General features: G+C 34.6%; 1 protein-coding gene across 1 annotated transcript; it reads right to left on the reverse strand.

Moving 5' to 3' along the window:
* Positions 1–1,985: 1,985 nt before the first annotated feature.
* On the reverse strand, positions 1,986–3,769 carry LOC127866909 (protein ABHD15-like). The gene has a single exon (XM_052407774.1). It carries the CDS (start codon positions 3,197–3,199, stop codon positions 2,039–2,041), a length of 1,161 nt encoding a protein of 386 aa, XP_052263734.1. The 5' UTR covers positions 3,200–3,769; the 3' UTR covers positions 1,986–2,038.
* Positions 3,770–27,739: the final 23,970 nt, after the last annotated feature.

Below are 27,739 nucleotides of genomic sequence, written 5' to 3' on the forward strand. Positions count from 1 at the left end.
GTATGTTCGGTAAAAAAAAGGCTGAAATGATTGTCAATGGGACATATTATTTCAATTTACAGTACCTATGTTATACCCGTTGTTTTCTTTGTGGCATTCCCTCATTTACAGACGTACATTTTATTTAAAAAAATGTAACGTCCACAAACATATGCTTAGCATTCTGTTGTTGTTTTATAACTGCGTTAAACGTTTTTGTAAACATTACATGAATAACTATGAAATGTTATTCAACAGAGTGTACCTTACAAAATATGAGTATTAAAATTAAACAAGGATCTTATGAAAAATAATTTGAAGAGCTAAGAATTTTTCACGGTGAGTGCGCAATCATGCAGTTTTAACATAAATATAGGAAAATAAAACATATATTTGAGTTTTATTTTCCACGCATTAGATATTTTATAGTTGTATAGAGCACTTGTATGCACAACTTTAGATGTTCTTCTTTAATCTCTTGTACTAGCCTACGGGCACTAAGGAAGCGGGATGTTACAACATATTGAAATTATGTAGAATTATGTGTGTGTTCTATTTTCGTGCATTCATTTTTCATAACATAATATGATATTTGCACTAACTAAACAAGAAGCTGGACATTTGTATTTGCATTTCTGACAGGGCATGATAGGCGCATGGTAAATACAAAAACCTTAGCTAACATCGCTTCGTTAAATAGACACAAATTAATGAAAGCGCAATTCGGTTGCAAGCTACACAACAGTTTCATGGATATTTCTTTGGTCGGCGCTTGTGCAAGTTCAAACTAGTACTGTTTACACCTACTACTTCGAACAACGGGCTCGGAAATTCTTTGAAGTGCAAGAAGTTTGTCACGGAACCAAACAAAAGATTTTTCCTGATGTACGGTGATACATGCGTGCAACGTCAATGTCATTATGTATAGAGAATAACAGGTGACTGTCCGATATTTTTGTTAAATCATGCAAGGCTTAGAATAATATGACTGCGAGGCTTGACCAGCCGTTATTTTATTCGTTCCGAGCCTGATATATTACAAAAAGATCAAGCAGTAACCTGCTTTTCTGTTTATCAAACATCTACGTCCCCGATTTTAAAGAAATAATCAACAAATCGCTAAAAAGCTGCAGTTTTAGCGGGAAAGAATATGACTTTTTTCGGTTGACGTGTTAATAATGACATTATGACCACGCGCGCTTAATATTTGTAAAAAATGTTTTTTGCTGTTTGTGTTGCATTTTGTGCTTAAAATATATTACATCTTGGTATCAAATTGTTTGGTTTGTTAAATCTGATTCGATTGAACTAAAATTATTACTTTTTGGTTGATGCCGAGTATTATGACCATCATCCACACATGACTGATATAAGAACTTACTGTTGACCATGATATAACAAAATTTATCAGGTAACGTTATATCAGGCAGATATCAATGCGGTGGTATGATAAAAAAATATATCAGGCAACGTCATATCAGGCAGATATCAATGCGGTGGTATGATAAAAACTACCACGTTTATGCATTAATGCAGTATGTTTTTGCGCAAACATTACATACGGAAAGTAATGTATATCTGCAGGTAAATATTGATAAAGGTTGTGTTTATTCAGTATTATGGAATTAAAACTGTCAGTTACGATTATGTTTGGTTGTTGCTAAAATACTATGTATAAGTCATTGTAATTATCATTCAACCAATCCATGTTTCGTGTAAATAAAAGAATGAACAACAATATATTTTGTTTCAAATACATCTACTGTTGTATAATCATGTATTGACACTGCAGATGGAAAGTGAATTAGCATTATCTCGTTATACATATCACTTATGTCAACTAAAACGATTCGTTTCCGTAAATTAGCATAGTAATGTAAAATACCTTGCTTACATTCTGAAGCCAATACCAACTTTCACAACGATCGCGTCAAGATATTCGACATGTTCAGAAATATGTTCTTTATTTACACAAATCTTATCAATAGAAATAAAACGTACGCATACCATTAAACATAGAAGGATGGGACAGTATTTTATCAAAATGTAATGCGTGTTTTTATATTGTGGATCGTTTCGCACATTTGCCATACTTAATTGTATGTCCCTGATTGGTAAATTCTAGCACAGAATCGATATAGTCTAGCGCTAGCCTGTCGGCCCAACTTTCATCAGTGAGCGCGTCCCTGAATCCACAATGCCCTCCATTATTCGTCACAACCATTAGAAACTGTGGATAATACTTGCACAGCTCATATGGAATTTTACATTTGGAATAGAACGGGTCGTCCAGACTATTAACAAATAATAGCGGCACTGCAATTTCATCTACATCTCTTAAAGGATGAAATATGTCCCAGAATTCTTCAATATTTGTGAAGTTGTAAAATTTATGAAAAACATGGTGATCAAATTCCTTAAATGTCCAACACTTGAGCAGTTCCGTAAAATCAATATACTTTGACAGTGATATGGAATGTGTGTACAATATAAGTTTCAATTTGCTAAGAAATAACACGTCATATAATCCTTGCGTCATTTTCGTAAAACGTTTAGAGCGTTCAAAGCATGCTGATATACACACACCAGCACATACATTTGCCGATGACCCGAATTCTCCGAGATATGATAACAATAGTTCACAGCCGGTTCCGAAGCCAACTATGGTAACTAAAGCTTTCGGATATCGTCCGTGAATGAATTTTACAACGTCTCTGAGATCTGTTGGATCGCCGTTTCTCAGCAACTTAGAAGTAGTAAGGACAGTATTGCCAAAGCCACGTTGATTGAACACAATTGGTCTGTAGCCTTTATCCGCCGCCATACTACAAAGGTGTGAAACACTAACGGCGTCAGCTGTAAGTCCAGGAAGAACTAAAAGCACTGTACAGCGCTTGCGTTTGTGAATAGAAACATGTGTTACCCAGTCCAACGCAACCACGCCTCTGTCTTTCATTTGGAGATATTCCCGATCAAATTCAATATTAGCACTTGGTATTAAAAATGGCATAATCGTCTGAATGTGGGCGTTTCTTACACACCACGGAGGATCAAACTTTCGCGTCATTAGACGGCACCGTTTCAACAGATGTGACGCTAAAGCGGACTCCTTGAAATGAAGCTGAGGAATTGCTGACGTCTGTTTAAATAACGACTTTATGTAAAATATAACGCTGATAAAGAAAGTCCCAAACACTGCAAATGCAAAAGGCAACGACATTGTCCTTGTATATAGGAACAGCACTTAAACGTGTAGAAACTAGTTTTCGCGATTCTTTATTTATAAATATTTAACTATTTCTTAACTAAATATGTTGAACGATTCATCACCTGTTTATACCTGCGCTTGTGTTTTGCGTATTCTATCCAAATGTCAATTCATGTTTATTCCCCCAAGGGATGTTTTTGTATATTGTAGCACGATAACACGATAACAAAGGACAGCTTCAATATATAAATCGTGTTATTAACCTTTGTCGCTTTTAATGGTCTGTTTGTCGTAGTTGTTTACACTTCATTTATATTAAATATATAGATTATCGGACACGACTCTTTATTTACACATGTTTCTGGTTGTTGCCTTTTAAATATGTATGCTTCTTAACTTCAACTATTGTGCATGTTTAATTATCTGAAAAACACATACACACATAATAATATCCAGCTGTACCAAGCAATATCCGCTGTTATAGTAATCCGTGTCTGTCCTCAGCGATCCGGTAGGTTGGTCATATTTGTAAAACTCCGACAGGTTAGTTATGTGTCAACGTCGACATTACACCAGCGGCAAGTTTTAATTACGGCATGTCATGTAACGGTTGATAATGACGTCTGATCTCGCACTAAACTAGTAGCCCATTATGATTGTTACTGTTTATCTAACGAAAACAGGACCATATTTTAGCCTTTATTATTGAAGAAATTTATTTTGTCTACACGTGTTTATATTGTATCGCTTGAACGGATACTGGACAAACATACATGTATATCCAGTTGTTTAGTTTGACCTGAAGAAAAGAAAAACTTTCTCAATAGAAGGAAAAACAGAGTAAAAAAAGAAAAGTATAAACATGTTGTGGCTTGTACTTTAAACCTTTGAGGGAAAATAACGGACTACTGTTTGAATAACTAAATGCATGTAAACTATTACAGATCAATGATATAATTATTTATCTTTTTTATTTTAAATAACATAAACTAAACAATACTATTTATTCCAGTGAAAAAATACCTTCAATGTAGAGCCTCTAGTCCTAGAAATATCCTGGCATGAACTTCAAAACAATGCCAACTCGAGGAACATCCTTATCTTTCCTGCGATGAGAGACGAGTAGCAGTCACTGAGGCTCGTATCATTGGAATTCCGAGCACTATCACTGGTGGCACGGCGTCGATACACACAATCCGCCTGCGTAGAGATTGCGAATAAAGGCCGATAAAATATACAGAATATTTGATCGGTATTTGTTGGTTTATTTTGGTTGAAGCAATTTTAATTAACAAAACGTTCCGAAAAGTTAATTATATCAGCGGAATGACGTATGCAAAAAACGCTATGATAATTTTGATGTACATATCACAAGCTATTCGTAACGGGTTGGAAATGCATGGCGGCCGAAAAACTGATTTCTAATATATTAGCTGGCTTATCGTTTTTTAAACGGATTATTTTAAAGCGAGATTATACGATTTTTTATATGTGTTAAATTGTAATATATTGTTAAAATATGTTACAATAACACACAATAGGCAAGGACAATTCTACATTGAAGCAATTTTCATAAAATGTAGCAAAGACAAAATAGCGCCCCGAGCCGATTGTGACGTAGATATTTCGTACATATTTTCCTTCAATAACCGAAGCATTCGTCATTTTATTAGGATCAGTGTTAGTGTTCTTGTGTCGATTGAATATATATATCGTTGCAGGAATTTAAAATGAACCATTAAACAAAATTTAGAATCACATCGTACATGCATGATATACATGCTAGCGAATTCGAATGTACAGACATATTCGATTTCAGAATTAAATATCTGGCTTATTTCGCATTTTTCGACACATGTTCTTCTGAACTTTTATTTTAATTAATATTGAAATATATATATATAATAAATTTTTACACATTTTATAAAAGTTCATAAATATTTGACAAAATCGTATAGACTCGCTTTAAGTTTGTTCTCTTATTGTGTGTTTCAATTTCATGCCTTTTACAATGGGCGTAAATTACATGCCCATTCCATGGTGAGTGTACCGGAAATAACCATAAAAACATGAACGTTATTGTATAGGTATTGCGCTGTTGTTATAACAAAAATGTCACATGACTTTTCTGCATGCTTAATCATTTTTAAGTTATTTATGTTCAATAATGTTTATTACAAACATGACACTATGCTATCCATTAATATAGTATGTGTACTTTTTATGTTACCTTTTCTAAGTTACTAATGCCGTGTAAACCTTCCTTTAAGATTGGATACACATAGCATATTGAGATCTTTCTCTGATATTTTAGGCCGGGGTACGTTTTGATGCGTGTCCGTACGTTATATCATGGCGCTCTGTGTTCTGTTTCTTTGTCTGAACATTTACCGGAATTGCCTCGGTGTGATCTCATGATTGTCGCGATGTGTTGAACTTATTCCATTCTATTACGATCGGGGTTCACGCATTGTAACGCTCCTGTACGACAATATATTGTTCGCTTCTTTTGTTTAGAAGCTACGCACTTGTGTCAATTACTCAGAAATACGAGTAAGTTTAATGCATTCCATGATTTGATCAATGCTATTCACAATTTAATATACGCCTATACCCAAATAGTATACAACGGCAGCTCAATGAACATTTGATTCACTATATTATGCAGAAACTCAACCAACACAGCGCGACTCTGTGCTTGCCTAAGATCAACGCAATAACCACGATTTGGAAGTACGATTGGATACGATTTGTCGAGCCATGTATAAGCAATAAGACTAGGGATGATTTAACGAATTTTACTCTTAATATTTTTTAAATTATTTATTTTCATTATTTTACAATATAATAATGCGATATAAAGGATTCAAATTTTTATTTGCTCTCATGAGGTCATGTTTATCGTCGACTGTTAAACCACTTACAGTATTTGACATTCGTTTCAATTGCTGTCAATTCTGACCACGAGATCTAAAATAACAGTGATTAGTCAACGAGTATTCCCACGTGGATCGTGAAAGTGGAAACAACGCATAATACTGTGCGTTATTGCGGTACAATAAATAGGTGAACATGTGCATGATGTAAATATCATAATTATTTAATGTTAAAACAACTATAATTATTTCGCTCCTTGCTGTGAATATGTGAAATGATATGCATAGGTTAAATGTGTCCTTTACCTTGGTCTAATTAACATTCAGCCGATAAATGCCGCTCCATAACATTTAGCTCAATAGTGAATAATTGTGTACATGGATTATTAACACAGTATAATTAAGTATGTATAGATTATTATGTGGAGAAAGTGTGCCTTTAGTGGTATTTGGCACACTTGGTGAGTTATTTGCACGAGGGCTTTAGCCCGAGTGCAAATAAACACCGAGTGTGCCAATAACCACTAAAGGCACATTTGCTCCATATAATGACCTGTTTATTGCATAATTTTATGTTCATCATGTAAATACATAGCTATGTCGTGTATATCGAAATTAATAATTAATATCATGTATATCGAAATTAATAATTAATATCGAAATAAAAACATGATTTAATATAAACGAAACGCTTACCTCAATGACAACTTTAAATCAATATTGATAACAATGAAATTGAAACGAGTTGCACTTGCGTAAAATATTATAATGATATTTGAATAAATAATCATGTATACTTGCTATTCTATGTATCATATACACATTATGCATAAGATAAATTGCATAAAGTACTATTATTTTTACATTCATTTATGTTTATGATTAATATAAAATGTTTTTCACACATATTTTTATTAGATAGTTTCCCGTAGCAGGACATCAAGTTGATTTTGTGTATTTAGTCCAGGTTGTTTTTAACTACGGGAAACTATCTTATAAAAATATGTAGAAAATATACGTAGATATGGATTGAAATCATTAAATTCATTAAATAAGTTTACTCTATTTAATTTATGATAAAAATTTTAGGTAAATTACAATTAAATATGATGATGATTGTTTTATTGTAAAATATCAGTTTATTAAATATATAAAGCATTTGACATAAGATTGAAACAAATTATGTAAGTATTTAAAGTCATTTCATTTTTGGCGAATTTTTACATTTTTTGGCGCCATTTTATATAACGTCATATATGACGTCATCATGTACAACGTCATTTGGCGTTTAAAAACATTTTCTTTGTTTTTAAATTGTGCAGTCAAAAGACGTAAAAATGTTGTTAACATATAATTTCCATTGTTTTGATAAAGGCATTATGCCGAAACCTCTATTAAAGGAGTATAATCAGAGAGTTATAATTATTTAATATCCCTTATGATAATTCAACTGAGCTCATACTTTATTAGTTATTTGATAAATGGCTATTTGGGTCCTTCGTTCACTTTCTAAAATTATGAACAGCAGCTTGCAGCATTAGTCACATCAATTTAATATATTTCGTTTTTAAATTATTTTTCGTCAATATTAGTGCAATTTTATATACTATTAAGACTTAAAAAATGTTGATCAACATTGTTTTTTTAAACGTTGACAACACGAAACGGCAGAATTGAAAAGGTATTCGACGAATTTGCCCTCTGAATAAAGGAATATAATAAAAGCGTTCATTCTATAAACTTTAATATTGTAGTTGCAAATTGTGTTACTTGTAAAGACATGTATTTCGAATTTATTATTTATATTGAATTTATGAACCATCTGTATTTAATACAAATTGTGAGAAATCACACAAAATATATTAGTATATGTATTTGATCAACTTTACGCGCACAAGATTATACATAGCTAAATGCATTTCTGTTAACGTTGTCATACGTGTATGGGGATATATATCTACTTATTGGTGAATGACACAAACTGTAAAGTTTACGTCAATAAAACATTCTGTCTGTCTGTCTCAAAGTAGAAATGTGAATCACGGAATAGCACCAGATAAATAAATATTACGTTGCGACTTATTTATTAGTAATAATTTGTTGATTGATACAATCCGTCCTAATGACAAATGTGTCACTGTTTGCCAATAACATTCAAACCACGGATAACATAACTAATAGGCTATGTATCTTTTAGCGGGTGTTTCATTAATCAAACATTATGAACACCGTATCTTGGTGTTTAACTTATAGTACTTGAACACGATTTATGTTCATATAATTGTGTGTAAACCTGTCTCACATGTTTACAATTGTGAACGTTTCTGAACCTTTTGTGTAAATGCAAAGTAAGAGACAGTACATTGTGAGCTGCCGATATTTCTCTACATCCTACTGGTGTGAAATGAATGAAGTATAACAATAATTATTACTATGGACAAGTGGCAATTATGATTTAAGGTTTACACGTCATTACTTAAACGTAATTGTCTTTTGAATCTAATCGAAACTTTCATTACCAGATCAAGATATGTCAAGCGTGGTCGTTTAAAAAGTCGTTTTTTCTACAGCGTGATAACAAAGTAAATTTGTGCATACATTTTTTTAATTAATGTTGAACAGGTCAGTTTTCAGTTAACAGTTCTAAAACTAATGTCAGTATTTCATTTTACAGTTCCGAAACTAAAGTCATTACTTCAGTCTACAGTTCCGAAACTAATGTCAGTACTTCAGTTTACAGTTCCGAAACTAGTGTCAGTACTTTAGTTTACAGTTCCGAAACTAATATCAGTGCTTCAGTTTACAGTTCCGACACTAATCTCAGTACTTCAGTTTACAGTTCCAAAACTAATCTCAGTACTTCAGTTTACAGTTCCGAAACTAATTTCAGTACTTCAGTTTACAGTTCCGAAACTAATGTCAGTTCTTCAGTTTACAGTTCCGAAACTAATGTCAGTATTTCAGTTTACAGTTCCGAAACTAATGTCAGTACTTCAGTTTACAGTTCCGAAACAAATGTCAGTACTTCAGTTTACAGTTCCGAAACTCATGTCAGTACTTCAGTTTACAGTTCTGAAACTCATGTCAGTACTTCAGTTTACAGTTCTGAAACTCATGTCAGTACTTCAGTTTACAGTTCTGAAACTAATGTCAGTACTTCAGTTTACATTTCTGAAACTTATATACAAGAGGCTGATTGTATTCATCAACAAATATTAGTAGACAATTGTTGAAGCGCGTTTAACAATACAATCAGACGCGATTGTGAATTATGTTTTCCACAGGGTAAAGAGTAGTCAATTACGTATACTACAAAGTTCACCATCTTACCGTAAGGTATATACTCATTGTTGATATTAAATCCGCCCCATATTTATAACTTTGCTGGTTTTAGTATAATAGTGCTAAATGAACAACACGACCAGACAGTTTTTCGATGTCTACAATAAACATTAAGAAACATTACGCGAACGTGAACTTCGTTCACATTGCTAATCAGTTAGTTAAACAAATTCACACGTTACACATACAGTTTATAGCCTCCAGACATTATCCTTCATCGAAATAGTTAATAATTGATATCTGATAGATGTTAATGACGACTTCAAGCTCCCTCAGGATACAAGGATCGTCCTTGAACGCATGTCTTTCATGGCTTTACGATCATAATCGTAATCGTTATTTTGAATTGAGCGGAGACATATCGAGATTTTTTTGACACTTGTGCGCACACAAATGGCTTTCTCACATGTTAATCATTACGTAAACAAGTGTGCAGCGTTCCCGCAAGCATGTTTTAGCTATCGCGTATACATGTATGTTATCAAAACATGCGCATTTGTAAAATATGTATCATATCCATTCTATGTTCCCATTTACTTCTGCCTGTCAAATTTTTGTACCGTGGATTCTAACAATGTCCTGCGATACGAAGGCTATTTAAGAAACCGTTATATTAAGTACAATGCCAGCTACAAACGTCACTTTAAATCGTTGATTTGCATACCAAACCATGCGCTCAGTAAATAAGTTAATTGAATATATGATAAAGAAACAATGCATGTACGAATTAATTCTTATTAAAATTTGTTGCATCCTAAACTTAATTATAATTGATCTCCTGACTGCATATGTTAAAAGAACGCTCGTATATTCGCTAATCCGGAAGTTGTGCATTAATTATAACGGCGTCAATACAAGTTAATTTTTCGGTATGAACATTTACGATTTATATGCACGTGACAGCCAAGGTTTACGTGTGCACGGACTTTTTTTAAAGAACATATTAGCATTTGATCAAGCTCATACGCTTGGCTTTATAGAAGGTGTGTTTTACATGGCATTTTACTCGAGCACTTTCGTTAAAAATACCAGAATGTGTGTATATGTTTATTTTCGAATCCTATTTGTTAGATTGATTATTTGTTAAGTAACTTATTTAACAACATAAGAAAACAACGACAACCGCATAAAAGCCTGCTTTTTTGTTGCAAAATACGGTCCATGACCAGGAAAAAAAAGAAAGTTTTATTTTTAGTATGGAAAAAGGATGGCATTTAAAAAAACGTATTTCATTATGGCCAGTAATTAGGGAGGAGATGTCGATGAAAAGTTTACTAACAGCGAACGAAAGACGACGCACAACAGACAAAAAGCAAGCCCCAAACCTCACCATGGGGACGTTTAGACATATTTATATTCTCATTCATTTCAGATAGCATTCAATGGCCTATTAAGTAGCAGCCATGTATTTACAAATGTATATTGATCATAAGTCGCATCATTCATATTCCCCGGTGTATGGCATTGAATGTTTATCCACAATGCAACGAGATTGATTAAATATAGTATAATAGCTATTTCGATCAGGTATAACAAAATATTTTCAAAGAGTGTTACCTTACAGGGATAGGTAGGAACTCGTAAGACTATTCAGTCTATTTCTTCTAGAGACTTGCAGCATCAGCTTCACAATACACCAAATACTTTTGCTAATTTTGATAATATTCTACTTTTTCCAAGAACATACTCATTTTCACAACATTTACGGTATTGATAAACTAGTAATATGATACGTGTGTGTGTTAAACTCAGTCGACAGATTCTATGCATGAGCAAAATGCAGTTCGATTAGATGAGTAGTTTATAAAAAAGAATATCCAAATAATGTCATTCAACAAGCTTCATTATACCCGATAGTTATACAAATTGATAATATATTAAATATAATAATGAGCGTTTCAAAACACATGTTTAAAGAAAACGTTTAAAATATACCTTTGTCTAAATCAGTATTTACTTACAATATGACCTTTAAAACCCACACTGTGGATTACTTATGATAGCTTTCAAATACATGTATTCCGTTTACTATAGAAAGGTATACCTTTCCAAAATGTTATTTCAATTTTACTAACATCGCTTATAGTTTACAATTATTTTGTCAATACATTAATTATAAAGAATATTGTTGATGTTGCAAATGTTCTTTTGAAGCGATTATCTGTTAAACATTCAACCTAATATTGTTACTTGCGTTTACTATTCTTTATGTTTTGTTTTATACCTCATTGGTACACATCCTAAATTATTAAGTGCAATGCGCGCAATACAAGATAATTCAACTGAACTGATTATTTACAAAATGCAATTAAAAAATTAATTCCGATCGTGTTTATTTTATTTTCTTACACTTGCACGGTATAGAGCAAAGCATAATATGAAGTTGATAAGAAAGAACGCATTCAAAAGCCCTAATGTTTTTTTCAAAAAAAGATCAGTGTGTACTTGAGCATAGCTGTATGACGTAACTGTCTTCATGTTAGCCTGTGACTCGTATGACCGTACACAAGCAGACACGTCGTGGACATAGATAGGCCCATAATCATTAATGTGTGACGTCACTGCCTTCATGTTAGCCTGTGACTCGTACGGTCATACACGAGCAGACAACCCATAGACAGATTAGAGATGGTTGTAATAAGATTGACATGGCATTGAAATGTGAAATAACTGCTTTCCACGGAAACGGATCAAATATTATTATTGGGAACGACTCAGTAACCAGTTGGAATACAGGTTCTTTATCATATGTTTCAAGATGCAGATACAAGTAAGGCTAACGTGTGAGTAAATCAGACTTTTATGTACATGCCATGGCTGTGTCTTCATGACTACTTTAGGAACCAAGCAGCCCCTGTGACCATTTAGGGAAGAAATTTTAGCCCAAGTAGGTTCAAAATACACCGGCTGCCCAGATCATCGCCAATGAGTTATCATTGAGAAGAAGTGCGGAGTGCGGTGGTGAATGAGACCTGAACAGCCAGGGCTGGACCGCCCTCATCAAATGAGGTTAACACAATTTATAATGACAACAATAGGACGGCTTGGCGATTTTAAAAATATAATTCTGATTAGTTGGGTATCTCGTTACCACGAGTTAATCAGTTCGTTGCCGCGAGTTACTAAGTCAGGCCCACGAGTAAGCTACATCGTTACCGTTATCATTGCTCATTCCCTCAACTTTATCGCACCTGACCATCCCATTGAATCTTGGAATATAGTTACCAAGTAGTGAGAATGGCAAAGATAAATAATCATGCACAAACCGTTTGTCTATTTAGAATCATGAACATACCGTTTGTCTAAGAATATAATTACATCATTACCACAATAACGAAAATGACAATAACGTTTTCATATAATTGGCTTCAAATGGCAGAGATATTCATTTGTACATTTACAAAAATCACCAAATAATTAATGGTACATTTTAGATCCCGGAAGTCGTTATATTACTCTTCATACTATATAGTAACAGCTACCACAGCTAGTTGTAAGCCATATTATGACATGCTCACCTATTCATGAGAAAACGAACGTTTTTAAATAATTCAAGAATGAAGATGATGACGATGATGACTATGAAAAATTGGGATTTTTTATAAATAGAAAATATAAGTTGTTTTCCGCATAAAATGATTAAACAATCATTAGATAACGTTAAATACTTAAAAACGCGAAGAAAACACATTTTAAAAATGCTCCCAAAATCAGATGGGATTTTTTCCCATCCGCAAGTTATGGGGAGAAAAATTCCCATTGGAAAATTACCATGGGAAAACGATAAATCCAATGGGAAAATTCAACAATCCCATGAGAAGACCACCTTTGCTAATAAATTTCATACTGAAAAAGATAAAGGTACAGGTCTTTTTTATTATAATGTCAACCCCTATTGAAAGGGCCAGCCAATTTTGTCTTTTTGCGTGTATACCATGTCCCTCCCAACTCCTATCACTATGCCAGGCGCCAGGCGGATGAAGTCGGTAACCATTCATGCTCTCGGCTCACGAGCCGGCCATATCGGAACAAGTCCCATGTCAAACATCCATCCTTCGACAAACGCTTCCCATGGGGCTCGAACCTTTGACCTCCCGATCCCGAGGCGGACGCCTTATCCACTAGGCCACAGCGACCTGCGAAATATAACGCATTTTATAAGCAAAAATAATCAATAATTAATCATAAAGAGGACTTTGATCGCATGCTTTATCTCAAAGAACCAAACCTTAAAGAACAATGGTACTTGAATTTGCGAAATTTCGGTTTCGCAAAGTTTTTCCGGTAGCCGTAAGTAGTTTAAATTATACTTCATTGGCAGAATTCTGAATAGTCGAATTTACAATGTCAAAGTATACTTCCATAAGTCCGAGACAATGACGTTGAGGTTATTGGAAAATGGCATAATGTGAAAGTATTCAATATCCATTAAGAAACAGGTAAATAGTGCTCAAATAACTAGAACGTCGGTTTTTAAGCGTTATATATTCGTTATATATTCTTAATATTCGTTGAATTAAGTTCACTATGCCATGTTAGTAAATCAATCGAATTGGGTTTAAAATCAGGCAATATTTAGACTAGACACGTCTAACTCACTACATCAGGTCCAATTCTGAGGTCTACCAGTCACTTTCGAATTCTACATAGCTATTTTTTACATGCACTTATTGTGCCAATGTTTGCCTTGGTATTGATAGTATTTTCGTTATTTTACAAAAGCAATGATTTATGTGTCCTTTTGGCAGACATGATGTTTAGCAAGAGATAATATTATTGTTACATCACAACGTCTGAATGTTTAAACTTAACATGTCCAAGTACAAAACATTAATAAAATGTCATCTGTTTCGTACATGTTTGAGATCATTAATAATACAAAGGTACAAAACAACATAAGAAACTACTGTAACGCGAGCATGGATTGCGCATCTATGCTATTGCATGCTAGGTTCAAAATAAAACTTATGTTTGAATAATGAATTAATCAATAACATTGATAATTTTCCGTTTTTCAACGATATTTAAAAAATCGGTACAAAACGCCTACGATATCTTTATGCCCCCAAAGGAGAGCATATAGTGATCGCACTGTCCGTCTGTCCGTCCGTCAGTATGTTCGTCTGTCCGTCACACTTTTGCGTTTAGATTTGGAAAAATGCTGATAACTTCTGTGTCGCTTCACATCTAACCTTCATATTTGGTATGCATGTGTATATGGACAAGGCCTTTCCATACGCACACAAATTTTGACCCCTTTGACCTTGACCTCAAACTTAGGTTTCGAAATCTGCGTTTAGGTTTCGAAAAAGCGTTTTTAGTGGGCTTACGACTTCCTATGTGGAGAGTTCTTGTGTTAACTTGTTATATATCTGCAGATACTACAACAATACTACAACGGGAAAAATGGCATGTGTACTATATGTTTTGAAGCATTAAAAGGCCACCGAAGTCTTAGAAAGCCGAACAAAGTGTGAAAAATTCACAGCACACTCATTTATAGATACATATCAATTATTTAAGATAACAATTATACGGGCATGACCATTTGTATTATTATGTTCAATCATACCGGAAAGCCTCGTATTTGAGCGTCATGATAGCATAGAACACATCTATAGTTTGTAAAGACCATACCATATAATTATGTAAGATTACACAACGAAACTGTAACCATCACAAATCTTATATTATATAACATTGAAAGAAACACTCTAATAATATTCTGTTCATTAACAAGACGAAATGAAATAATTAAATCATTATTATCGTCCGGAATCAAGTCATTACGGTCGACCGCCGAGGGGAAAATCTGTTTAACAGACTATGTGCGAGTTCGGGAGCAAGATTTTTGTAACCGGAAAAATTAGGATGAACACGCAAGTGTTAAGACACTTGTCTATCGATTGCTGCCTTTCGTGCAGAACACTCACGTGATTGTTGGTTTATTGTTATCGTTATCGTAATACTACCACTGCATAAAACGTCGTGCAATGGAGTAATAACATCACTAATTCCCATGCAAGTAATAAACATAAAACAAACGTCAAAAATACCCTCGCACAATCTGTTTAATTTAACACGATTTATAAAATGCATGTATAACAGCACTCATACAAGTAGTTGTATATTTACGAACGATTTCTTCATGTTTTTGAAAAAGACAATTCTGTAGCAAGGGCAATATAATGTTTACCAGACACTATTGTTCTTGATTATTCCAACGCATGACATACATCGAGAAGTTCCTTTGGGTCAATTAACAGTCAGTTATCTGATATGATTAAGAGAACATTACACGTATGATTGATGGGCGTCTTTGGTAGCATGATGAACCCACCACCCAACTGATGTTATCAAGAAGAAATGAAATACAATTGCTGTATATGTGCAGTAAACGTTGGATATCATACAGGAAACCAGATCTCCCTTCACACGAATGTCAAGTTACCCGTTGAAACAAAAATCAAATCCTTAAATATACATATACTGCGTCAACACCATAGAAAAGTGAACTTTTTAGCTGAAAATTTAACCAAATACAACCGTAATTGATGTATATAATTGTGAATGGTGATATATGAAAACCTTTTAAGAGAGATGTAAACGATTTATGAACCTATTATAATGCTTATTTGTTTACTTTCTTTTCTTGTTCTTCTACAACTCGTTCCATCATTCATTTATCGCTAACAAATGTTCACACATCACGATCACACACGTTGCTAACCCAGCGCAACACACGTTTATGTCACGTGTATAAGCTGTTGTAAGAACATAACATCTTTGTATACTTGTAGGCTTTTGAAATGGAAATACTCTGTGGAAGTCCGTCTCATTACACTATTTCATGAAAGTAATAATGCGAAATATACTAAGCTGTAAACACGTTTAATTGGAAACCTTATACCTTTTTACTCTTTAGTGGGAAAATTAATTACCCCAACTGTCATCAAGTGAAGATTATTTCTATATTGGTCTTAACTGACAAGAACCTTTATCAACTATATTAATACAAAGCCAGTACGATATTGGCATTTGTTATTTTGGTTTAAAGAAGTTTGCACAAATGAAAATTATATATATTTGCCATTAATACTACATATTTGTTATATTTTTCAGCATATGAATGTAAATTACACAAACATTTCTGGTAAATTATGTTATTATCCCAATTTTTAAGATAGTTATTATTTAATATCTTTAACACATTAAATTGTTTATCATTTGTATTTATTTAAACATATAAGAAACAATAGACAGTTGTATGTACCTTTTGTTAAAACACACAACATCACGGTGTCCGTGAAAAATGATCCCCTTTCCCCAAAATAGGGTACCACACTTTTAGACGCAACGTGGTTTTCTTTAAAACACATCTATGCAGGAAATGCCCATTTTTAAGCCCACGTGTATAACTCCAATGTAATTAAACATGGTCAGCATATATACATTGACATGGTCTACATTGTCTTCATTGCGTTCGAATGTGGATAACCTGGAATAATAACTATGTCACCAGGTTGAATTTAGGAACACTTGTTACAATCAAAAATGACATTTATGAAATTATTTGTATGAATCTTGGTCAGAAAGTTAAAGCTGATATTATCTAGGATGAACTGAAATCTGGGTACACAAACTAGATCATCAGGTCAAAAGTAACACAATCTAATTATCGCTAAAGAAGGCACATTTCTGGCACAATCTGCAGTACACATAGCCATGAATCGGATCTGGAATATACCTAAAACAATTTTAAATCTCGGGTACGTACGTCTAAAAGCTATGTTACCTGTCAGTTCCTAGAATACTCTTGTTATCACTATTGATACATATTTTATATCAAAATATTTACGACGCTTAAACAGAATGTTGTTACTTTAAATTGATCGCCTTTTGTTAATTGAGCATCTAAAAAACTATATAACCTGGTCAAATCTTAGAAAAACCGTGTAAGACTGTTTGAGACTGCATGTATCACTTCATCTATATGTAATTAGGCGAGAACCTTTATCTTGATAATATGTAGACATATTTGAATTTTGATCTTTTGAGTCTATATAACACACAATTGGAAAACAACATTTGTGATTCCAGGCTAGAGGAATTCGGTTAAAATGCTCAATTGGACAATACCAAGACCAAGTTTGAATCTGTGTCCGTCGCCTCCAACATGTAGGTCAAAGAGTTAAAGCTTAAAAAGACACATGTACTACAAAGCCGTGATGAAACATTTTTAGAATGTTTGAATTGACAATAAGGAGGCCATGTTTGAATCTGGGTCAAGTTGAATCAAAAACTAGACCAACAAGTGTGGTCGTCAACAGTTGACTCTGTCTAGGGACATCATGGGCATCTTGTTTTGATTCCATTCCCATGCAATCCCTTAATAAGAACTTGATCTAGTTCGAAATTGGTTCATATTCGGCACTCCAGCAGCCACCTGTCTCTGAAAAGGTGTCTCTATTTTTTGTGATTCCAACGGACGAATCTATTTTTTGCGATAGGTACCCGCATCACCCCCACACGTACATTATGATTGACCTCTGTGTTCATATCTAGTGGTAATAATGTGTTGCTGATGTAATAGGCAATTGTTTTTTTATGTCTTGTTATTAAATTGTGCTTTATATTTTTGTTTCATTAAAGGTGATTCAACTTTGTTTTGGTTCTCAAATGTACATATCATGTAAATGAAGACATTCTACTTTTGACGTAATTGTAATGAGCCTTTACTGTGTGGCGGGTATGCAGATTTATCTAGATGTATTGCAGTATGAGAATAAATATTGATAATATTATACCTATTTTATTAAATATGCGCTTTGAATTTAGTTCTGAGCTTGAAAAGAAGATTACTAGCTGACACCTGATGGCCAGCCGATCAGAACTGTATCTTTTTTTATAATTTTCAAAGTTAAAGTGAAAATGTTTTGACAACGAATAAGCGCATACTTCACGTGATTTAACGAAAGAACGGAGTCAAGAGATTGTGAGACATGCACGTTGTTTGAATAATTATATATGAAAAAAACGTTGAGTCTGCGATAAATGTTTGACGTATTATTGAGACATGAATGTCTCTTCAGCTGTTTAAATGTTCGCCGACTGAAAGGTCCCAGTAATAATACTTGATTATGAACTACCGACTTGTACAGTTGTTGGGCCTTTGAAGAAATATTATGCCCCGAATAGTTGACGTAGTTAACAATTAAAATGTTAGAAAACTAAAATTGTGTAAAATGAATAAAAAAGAAATAAAAGACGTCAGTATTAGTTTGATATTATGGAATGTACGACTAGTCTCAGTATCGTGTTTCACACACTGCATACAGTAGCTCTTAATTCTTAATCGAAGTAGTTTTGTGTTTTATTTACAAACTATCAATTGTCTGCAAATAATAATAATTCAGCAAATGTTTACTGCTGTTAAGTTCTTTAACCTTTTCCAAACGTCATACACACTCCTCATAATGTTTAACTAATTGTAAACGTTATTACTGTTCTTAAAGCAATACACCGAGGGAGAGTTACACAAGCGGTACTTGTGCTTTTACAAAGCTAGGATTTACGACATTGAAACGGTGGAGAGCAGAAACAGAACTCAAAAAGAACATATGTTCATTCCGCACTGTCAGAAACAGGCTGTATTAATCAATATGTCTTCTATAAAACAAGTCGGGGGATTTATTACATATTTAATGTACGTATAGCGTATTTATAATTATGTATTTGCTACGTTTGAAGTTTTCGTTTTGGACAATTCTATTTACGATCTGTAATAACTTTTCTGCGAATTATAAGTACTAAGGAGATGTGAATACCCTAACATAATATATAACCAGCAAATCGAAATATAATAAGAGATACTTAAAGTACTTACTAGACGTTATCGTCGGCTTATTGAAGTTTCCCATGACATATTTAGGATGTTCTGTTTCGTGTTCATTGTTTGCCGTTTTTATAGCACTTCAAAATTCGTATCGGCTAATTAGAAAAAAAACACTATCTTAATAAGGACAAATAACTTGCGAGTACTTAATGATTCGTTAGAATTATTTCCGAGAATAGTTTCGTATGAGGTATTTGTTAAGTTTCTAAAATGTGTGAACTGTATAATAGAGTATTGACAGTTTTCAGCCACGCTTACGAGCAATAAGCCTTAAATTAGGGCTACAACACAATAATGTGTATAGTGTTATGTTTTCATATAAAGAGATTTTGAACTTAAACAAGTGTTGTCAATAGAGACTAGGCACATCTATGGACATTTGTTTTGTAATTCCGATATATGTTTTGCGCTTTAAATTGACAGTTTTCTTTCCGTTTGAGATGAGTAGATATAATAAGATAAAATTACAATTAATCAGCTAGTATGTCACTACGTCTGTTGTGAGATCGCCTTGATATAGGTCCCTTTGACCAAAGTTAGAGTGTTTTATTACCATTTCACCATTCCTGAAACATATAACACACCAGCGCAATATATTTCAATGTTCCACAGTATATAATTATTGTCGATAAATAATGGAATTATGTTTCTAGATCAAATTGCAATAAATAATATACTTTAATACGGTACCAATATACATGGCCCGTATTCAAAAATCAAATCTTAGACTTTAATCTTTGTCTAAACAAAGAGTGTTATTGAAACTATAATGTTCTACTTGTGTATAGACACCTGGAATGACATTCAATGTAACACCTCTAAATAAAAAGTTTTCAGTTATAACATATTTGTTTAAAAATATGCGACATGTGCATACAATTCCAATGTGAAGAATGTTGTTTGTCTATTCTCTATTCTTAAATATAATAATAAGTCGAATCTGACGGTGCCCGATATTAACTCTTCAAACGAATACCGAAAGCATGAAGTGAAAAAACAAAGTACACATTGTTTATATGTGCCCTAATAATGAGAGTGATTGTACGTTTGATTTACACAAAATAAAGTATACAAAATCTAAAATAATTTCCTTTGGTATTCTTTGTAGGCAAAATATATCGAGGGTTTTCAACTTTTGAGAAGCATTATAAAATTTCAAAAATTTGATAAATTATCCCTGAATATTAACAGTGTCATAAGCGATGTACATCGTGTCATAATTCCAACTGAGGCATTCAAAGTGATACAGTAAAAATGCATTGCACTTTACACACGTTTATTAAAAGAATACGTCTGCATAATTAAAAAGTTTAACCAGCTTTCAAAACCGTGTACACCATAATAATAAGGACTTTACAATAATATTTAATTATTTTGTTCGTGAAATTGAATAAACTCGTAGCCACAAACCACAAACGTTTGAATCATGCGTAAGGTATCGAACATGGGGAGGCCATTTACCGGTACTTATCGCAGGTATTTGGTCGGTTCGTTTCATAGATGTGTATGATTCATCGTTAACAAAGGTTGCGATTACAATAATCAACGTTGTTTATGACGAATTACTGTTTAACATATCCTCATTGCGTACCTCGTGGGTACCCGAATGTATGATTGTGTAGATTGTGAAACAGTTAATTAATATAAAATTGTCTGATTAATAATTCACGGATTCAAGTAATCTATACAAAGAGGACGGACTATTAAGCAATAAATTCTTATTGTTATACTTAATTGTTGACATGCACTGTTTCATTACAAAAGTTTTATCGGTAGCATGACGTGAGGGTAATGGTTTACAGAGTTCGAAGACAATCACACTTACGCACACGAGTTTATCAATTCTTATAAACACAGGTAATACGTAGAACGAACTAACAGAATTCCACTTACGTTTCCGAATGCGAAAATATGTTGTATCGCAATGTTAACTAGTACTAACTTTTAAGAGCGAATCCGGTAGCATATAATCGATATTTTTTTTTCTTTTACCCACATGATTTATAGTAGAAGATGGAAAGATTGGGTGATAATTATATCCTGAATATCCGCAGTCGATATAAACAATTTTCGTAAGCTATATACATGTAAATATATATACATATATACAGCGACTTATTATATATTTTTATATATATATGGACCGTGTATATACCGTCTTTTCGTTTTGCATTTGACTTAGCAATAAATAAAAATCAATGCATATTTTACGGAATAGTGCCATAGTGGTTACACATTTAAATCCAGAGGGCGAGAATGCGCGAACGCTATGGTACGATGGAGACAATGCGACAAAACGATGACGACAGTGCGACAATACGATGGCGACAATGCGATAGTACGATGGCGAGAATGCGAGAACGCGATAGTACGATGGCGACAATGCGACAATACGATGGCGACAGTGCGATAGTCATCGTATTGTCGCTATCGTTCTATCGCGTTCTCGCATTGTTGTCATCGTACTATCGCACTGTCGCTATCGTATTAACGCACTGTCGTCATCGTTTAATCGCCCTATCGCGTTGTCGCAATGTCGCCATCATACTATCGCACTGTCGCCATCGTTTTGTCGTACTGTCGTCATCGCACTGTCGCAATGTCACCATCTTACTATCGCGTTATCGCATTCTAGCCATCGTACTATCGTATTGTATATACACATATATCCTCTTGTAATCGACAATTATGATAAATACCCTTTTACAATTAGCTTATTTAAATTAAACAAGCGCACAATATTCCTGTAGCATACTTAGTACACTGCGCATTTTATGTGATGCATCAAACCGAATTTTGCGTATAAGTGTATATGAAACACACCAAAAATTAATGCATTTAAATGGAACTTTTCTTAAATAGTATTCAAGCATTCTATTTAATTTGTCCATTGTAAGAGTCTATGCTTTAGCCATACATTATTATATGGTGCATTCAATCTATGTATTTCACAATGGTTGACCTTGACTTTTAAAAGGTCAAATATCATATTATGCAGTTTCACGAAGTAACTATTACAAAATCTGTAAACTTGATTATTTTGTATATAATAAGTCCAAAAAAAATATTTTACGTACACTAATAAGTACATCTTTGAAGTTAAAATAACTGCAAATGATGTAAAACATGTTTTAAAAGTCGCAGTAATAATAATGGATATAATGACAGTTTAAACTTTTAGTTAATCTAATTCGTCATTGTACAATTGGCGTCTCATTAATTAAACATGTGTTTTAGTCAATATCAGAGTCGGTTTCGATGAACTTCTGTACATTTGTACAGCTGATTCCACGACATCCTGAGCATCCCGCAGAACACTCTAAGCCGTTTTTCCTACATGAACATCTCTTTGTGTCACAGTGTTGTTTGCATTTACATTTCACCATTTTCAGTAGCTTCTCTGGCGCAGCAGGTCGATCCGTTTTCTGGGGCATTAACTTATTGTCTTTCAGTTCGAATCCCCATTCAGTAGGCCAAAGGTTTTCTCCATTTTCAACCCATTCATGAACTTGGAAAAACGTTCTTAAACTGTGGTATTTAGCGGCGGCGGATGTTGGTGGCAATGACTTAACCTGAACGTAGTTGGTGCTCGACATGACCTTTTGCGAAAACATCCTTAACCTCAACACATCCAGTGTCTCAACGGACAATCCGCCAAATAATGCAACCAGAATTCGTTCACCACTCGCAATTATAACAACATCCTTGTTGCTGTGTGACAAAAAATCGCAGGCATCATTTACCACCTCTTCATTTTTAAGGAAAGTTTTTAAAGCTGCGCCTTTGCTGATTCCAATAATATGGGATGTTGTATCACAACCAGATATTGCATGTAAAACTGGCAACGTTCTGGTTTGTCCGCCCAATACTTGTTTGGCCTTCTGAATATCCCATATCCGAACAACTTTTGATGTCGTTTGTTTGGCTGCTGGCTTTAAGACGACTGTTTTATGAATTGACTTGATGTGATATAGGGCAATTACTAGCAAGTCCGTGTCCTCGCCTACGATAACAACATTGCTTTTTTCTGCAATTTGTAAAGCAGTCTTCACTATCAACACATCAGCATCTCCTTGAGCGTGGTAAACATCGAACCCATTCCTCTCCAATTCTCCAGCAAGCGCAAAAATGAAGTTTTGTTTGTTTTCGGAATTCTTTAAGAAAGTTTCCTTCTTTGTTGATAACGGCGACGATAAAGTGAAATACACCTTTGCACCAGTTATACCATGAGTTCTTCGTATATGTGTCGTGTCTTTTGTAGATGGACCAGATGCATATCCGTCAAATACAATGACAGCATTTGGATACCTGTTGTTGATGTATCTAACGTAAGACTCGGAAATCTCTGAAAACAACATCCCCGTCTTCCAGGGCACTTGATGTAGTAATGAGCCTCCATCCAGTACATATCTGTAGTTTTTATCATCAAGGTTTTCTTCATGCATGCAATCCCCAACATTCCAAATCGCTTCTGCAAGTGGCCATTTCTGGGACTCCCTGATAAGTCCATCAGAACCGAATAGAGAAGAGGGCACACCACAGAGTTCATATGTAAAAACATCAGGTAAGTTGTCACTAAATCTCTGTGCGGCTATTGTCAACCGTTGAAAAAGAAGCTGGGGGTCAACCTTTAGTGGTTCATTAGTAATGCTTATCTGCTGTGCTGCATCTAGTGTCACTGCCTTTTGACTCTTCTTGAAGCTAATTTCAAAAGCGTTCTTTCCGGCCATTGATGATACTACTTCTTTACCTATCATTTCAGCTTTGTGTGCATTTACACTTGAATGTGATGTTACTCCTGTTTCAATATTGAAAAGAAGTTCGTCTTCTCTAAAAGGATTACGTTCCTCTAAGTGGGAAATCAAAGTCTGCGTGTCTTTCCGATCTCTTATTGATCTAGATGTTCCAACTTCTTTATGTTGTGGGCTTGTGTGAAATTCTTTTCCACAAAATGCTTGCATAGCGTTGTTAATATCAATGCATGATGGCATTGATAGAAGCCATTGTGCACGTTGGTTCTCTGTCATCCCTCTTCCACGGGTCATTCCTCCAGCACTCTTCACTGACCTCATCAAAACTTGCTCTATGACCAAGTCCGTTGACAACCCTGCCCAATATCTGTCACTGCGTCTCACTACATGATATCCTTCAATAAATGCTTTATGTACATTTGGATGGGTTCTAGACAGGTTCTGCATTGTTTGTAGGTAGATATACACAGATTTCAAATACAGGTTATGACCAGCTGCAGCAAAGTATGGTAACATTTTCTGCATAGCATGCAATCCAAGCTCCCACTGTCCAGTGCGTTCCGAAGCAATAAAGAGTCGCAGTATATCAACCATTTCTAAGTACTGTATCCATAAAGATGCAGTTGGGTATCTTTTAAGCTCTTGTTTTAACTTAAAACACTCCCTTTCCACCTGATCTAAAATGTCATTCTGGTACACCTTGTCCGCACAAATATTTCCAGATACAAGCCCCTTATAGTACTGTACTAAATCACTCATATTAAACTTCAACCCTGTGTCCCTATGTTCGATTCCTGCGTCTTTGTGAGTTACCATGTCATCGCGCTGTACCTCTCTGTCTACATCTGTACTAAAATCATCACCTTGCACTTCCAGATCACCTAGTTCAACATGTATGTCTACATATGCACTCACATCATCACCTTGTACTTCCATATCGCATTGTTTAATATCTATGTCTACACCATCACTCACATCATCACAATGTACTTCCATATTTTCTTGCTCAACATCTCTGTCTACTGCACTCACATCAAGAACTTGAATTTTCATATCGCCTTGTTCAACATCTCTGTCTACATCTGTATCATGTTGCCCCTCTGTGTCGTCTTGTATTGTCACTGATAAGTCACTGTGTTGTAGTTTTGAAGCATGTGTCAATTCGTTCACTGCACCGTGATAGTTCCCTGTATCCACATATATGGTAAGTTCATCCTGTTGATTGTCTGTGTATGCTGGTGGTTCAACTTCATCATAGAAAGTCCTGAAGAATTTGCGCATGAGCAGAACATTCAGTGCGTTGCTGGCTAAAAGGTGACCCCTTAATGCTCTCGACACTGCCTTTCCACTGATCATGTGTGGGATAGTATTTTCTGCATATATTGTTTCTAACAATTCATTCAAACCGGAGCCTGACATTAACTGGCCAATGCAACCTAGAAAACTCATGGTGCAATGAAAACCACCAAGTCGAACCAAGATTCTTTTTAGAGGACTATTGCTGCTTTCGTTTGTAACCACAGTCATAGCTTTCCAATATAGAGGCTGGTCGAACGTTACAATTGCCGACTGGTTGTATCTATTGGCATGTTGCTCGATGTACTGCAGAGTGGTATATATGCATGACATATCCTCCGGAGCCATGTCTATCATGGGAAGAAACATCCCGGATGATTTACCAGGATAATCACCTTGTCTTATCAGTTGCATGAAACCGGACCATTCGGGATCTGGACTTCGCAAGGGCCATGTGATTTGAGCAAGAAGTGTTAACTTAGCAGTACAGTCAATGGCTTTCCAGTCAACTAATTCTTCTAACTCTAAAGATGTGCATTGATTTGCGTCTGGTCGGTAGTAAGCAATATCTATTTTCCCTGAGACCAAAAGTTCATCTGAAGACACACTCTGACGTTTTACAGGCTTGGTACCGAAATTTCCTGGAGTGACGCAGGCAATCATGCCCATCCCATGGAATGTTCCTGATCCATCTAGTGTACACAAATTATGGTCCACATTGTCGGCAACATACTGTATAAAGTTTTCATTTGTCGTAATAGTGTTATTGTTTAAATCGCCACTTTCCGATACAGCAGCACTCGACTCAAATGTCTGTACTTCTGTGTATGAGACACAGAACCCCAAACTGTTCAAGAGTTCCACAATATATTTCGAAGATGTTAAGTGATGTAATTGCACTCCCAGTGCAATTTGTAGAGGGGCTATCAAAATTCTAGGACGAGTGGCTTGCATAATTGCTTGGCCTATAGCGCTTATTTTAGTATCTGCGTCTCGTTCGCTGAACACTTCACGCAACAACAGGTACAGACTGTCTGGTAAGAAGTTCTTGTTGGCTTCACTTGAAGCAATATCTAATGAATTGGGATAAAAAGTTTTATCGACTTCTTTGGATTTGATATCACTTTTTATTAATTTTGCAGCTGTTCTGATCAATTTCACCTTTTCATTCTCTGTATTTTCAGTTTTGCCTTGGCGGTAGAAATCATGAAGAATTGATGTTGCAGTTCTTCTCAGGGTCACAACATTTTCTTTCCCATTTATTTCAGTGATAATCACATCCTCACCAAAGTGGCTGATTATTTTGGATTTTAGATAGGTTATACTGTATGCTTTGTCGCCACAAATGCTTACCATTTTATCTTGCAGTTGCTTAATTGTCACTTGCTCATCATCATTATCTTTGAAAAATGTCATCACCTTTAAGAATGCGTCACTTGCTTCTGTATCTTCTGGTCGACCAATCCTTCGTTTTTTATCACTGGACGGCTGCACCTGAAATTCTTCTGGGATATCTTTCCCTGTTCTGAAATTCGATGAGCATGTTTGATGGTAAATTGCATCCGCTGCAGGCAAGTCATTGACCTGTTCTATCCTTGCCCGAACCGTATCTGACCAAACATCATTCCTCTGTAAACATATATTTAAAATAGTAGGTTCTAGTGTCCTTACTGACCAAACATCACACGTTCTTTTTCTCCCTTTATCAATAACAGATTGGCCACAATATAAACAATGTTCTTTGTATGAAAATTTATCAGTCTTTGATCTCAAAGGAGTGAAAGGGGGACTAGTACTGAGTTTTTCTTGTACATTCCTATTGTCTCTTTTAATATAGTTTGGGTTACAATATGTTTTTCTGCACTCCACATGGACAAACTGTCCGGATTCAACTCTCAAACTGTCATTTCTTTTTTCACTTGATTCATTGATTCCATGGCAGCCCTTCTCACTTAGTTTCACGGCCTTTGCATTGTTGTCAAACTGCCGCTTACAGATCCGACAGGAATCCATCCTGAAATTATATTTTTATTTTATAAGTTAAAAGAACTAACTTTTCTAACCAAACATACAATTATATGGTATATTTATAAATTTGAATTTTGAACGAGATGGACTTTGTATTTCGTGAAAATAGAACTAAATATGAACCGAAATATTCACCGATAAACTTTAATGACACATAACACTTATAACACTTAGTGATTGTTGACTTGGCACATTAACATCTTGTCAGCTTCAATAAGCAGACAGTTACGATATAGATTAATTGACCAATCTTACCTTTTAAAATTCAAGTTGTTTTTGGCCTGCTACCCATTCGTATTTACTGGATATCTAACAGTTCAAAACACCTCCCTTGAAAATCCATCTGAAATGTTAATAGACGGAA

The sequence above is a fragment of the Dreissena polymorpha genome, chromosome 1, assembly GCF_020536995.1.
Source record: "Dreissena polymorpha isolate Duluth1 chromosome 1, UMN_Dpol_1.0, whole genome shotgun sequence".
In the NCBI taxonomy this organism is placed as follows: Eukaryota; Metazoa; Mollusca; class Bivalvia; order Myida; family Dreissenidae; genus Dreissena; species Dreissena polymorpha.

Coding starts and splice junctions, on each gene's coding strand:
- LOC127866909 (XM_052407774.1), bottom strand. CDS start 3,199: ATGTCGTTGCCTTTTGCATTTGCAGTGTTTGGGACTTTCTTTATCAGC.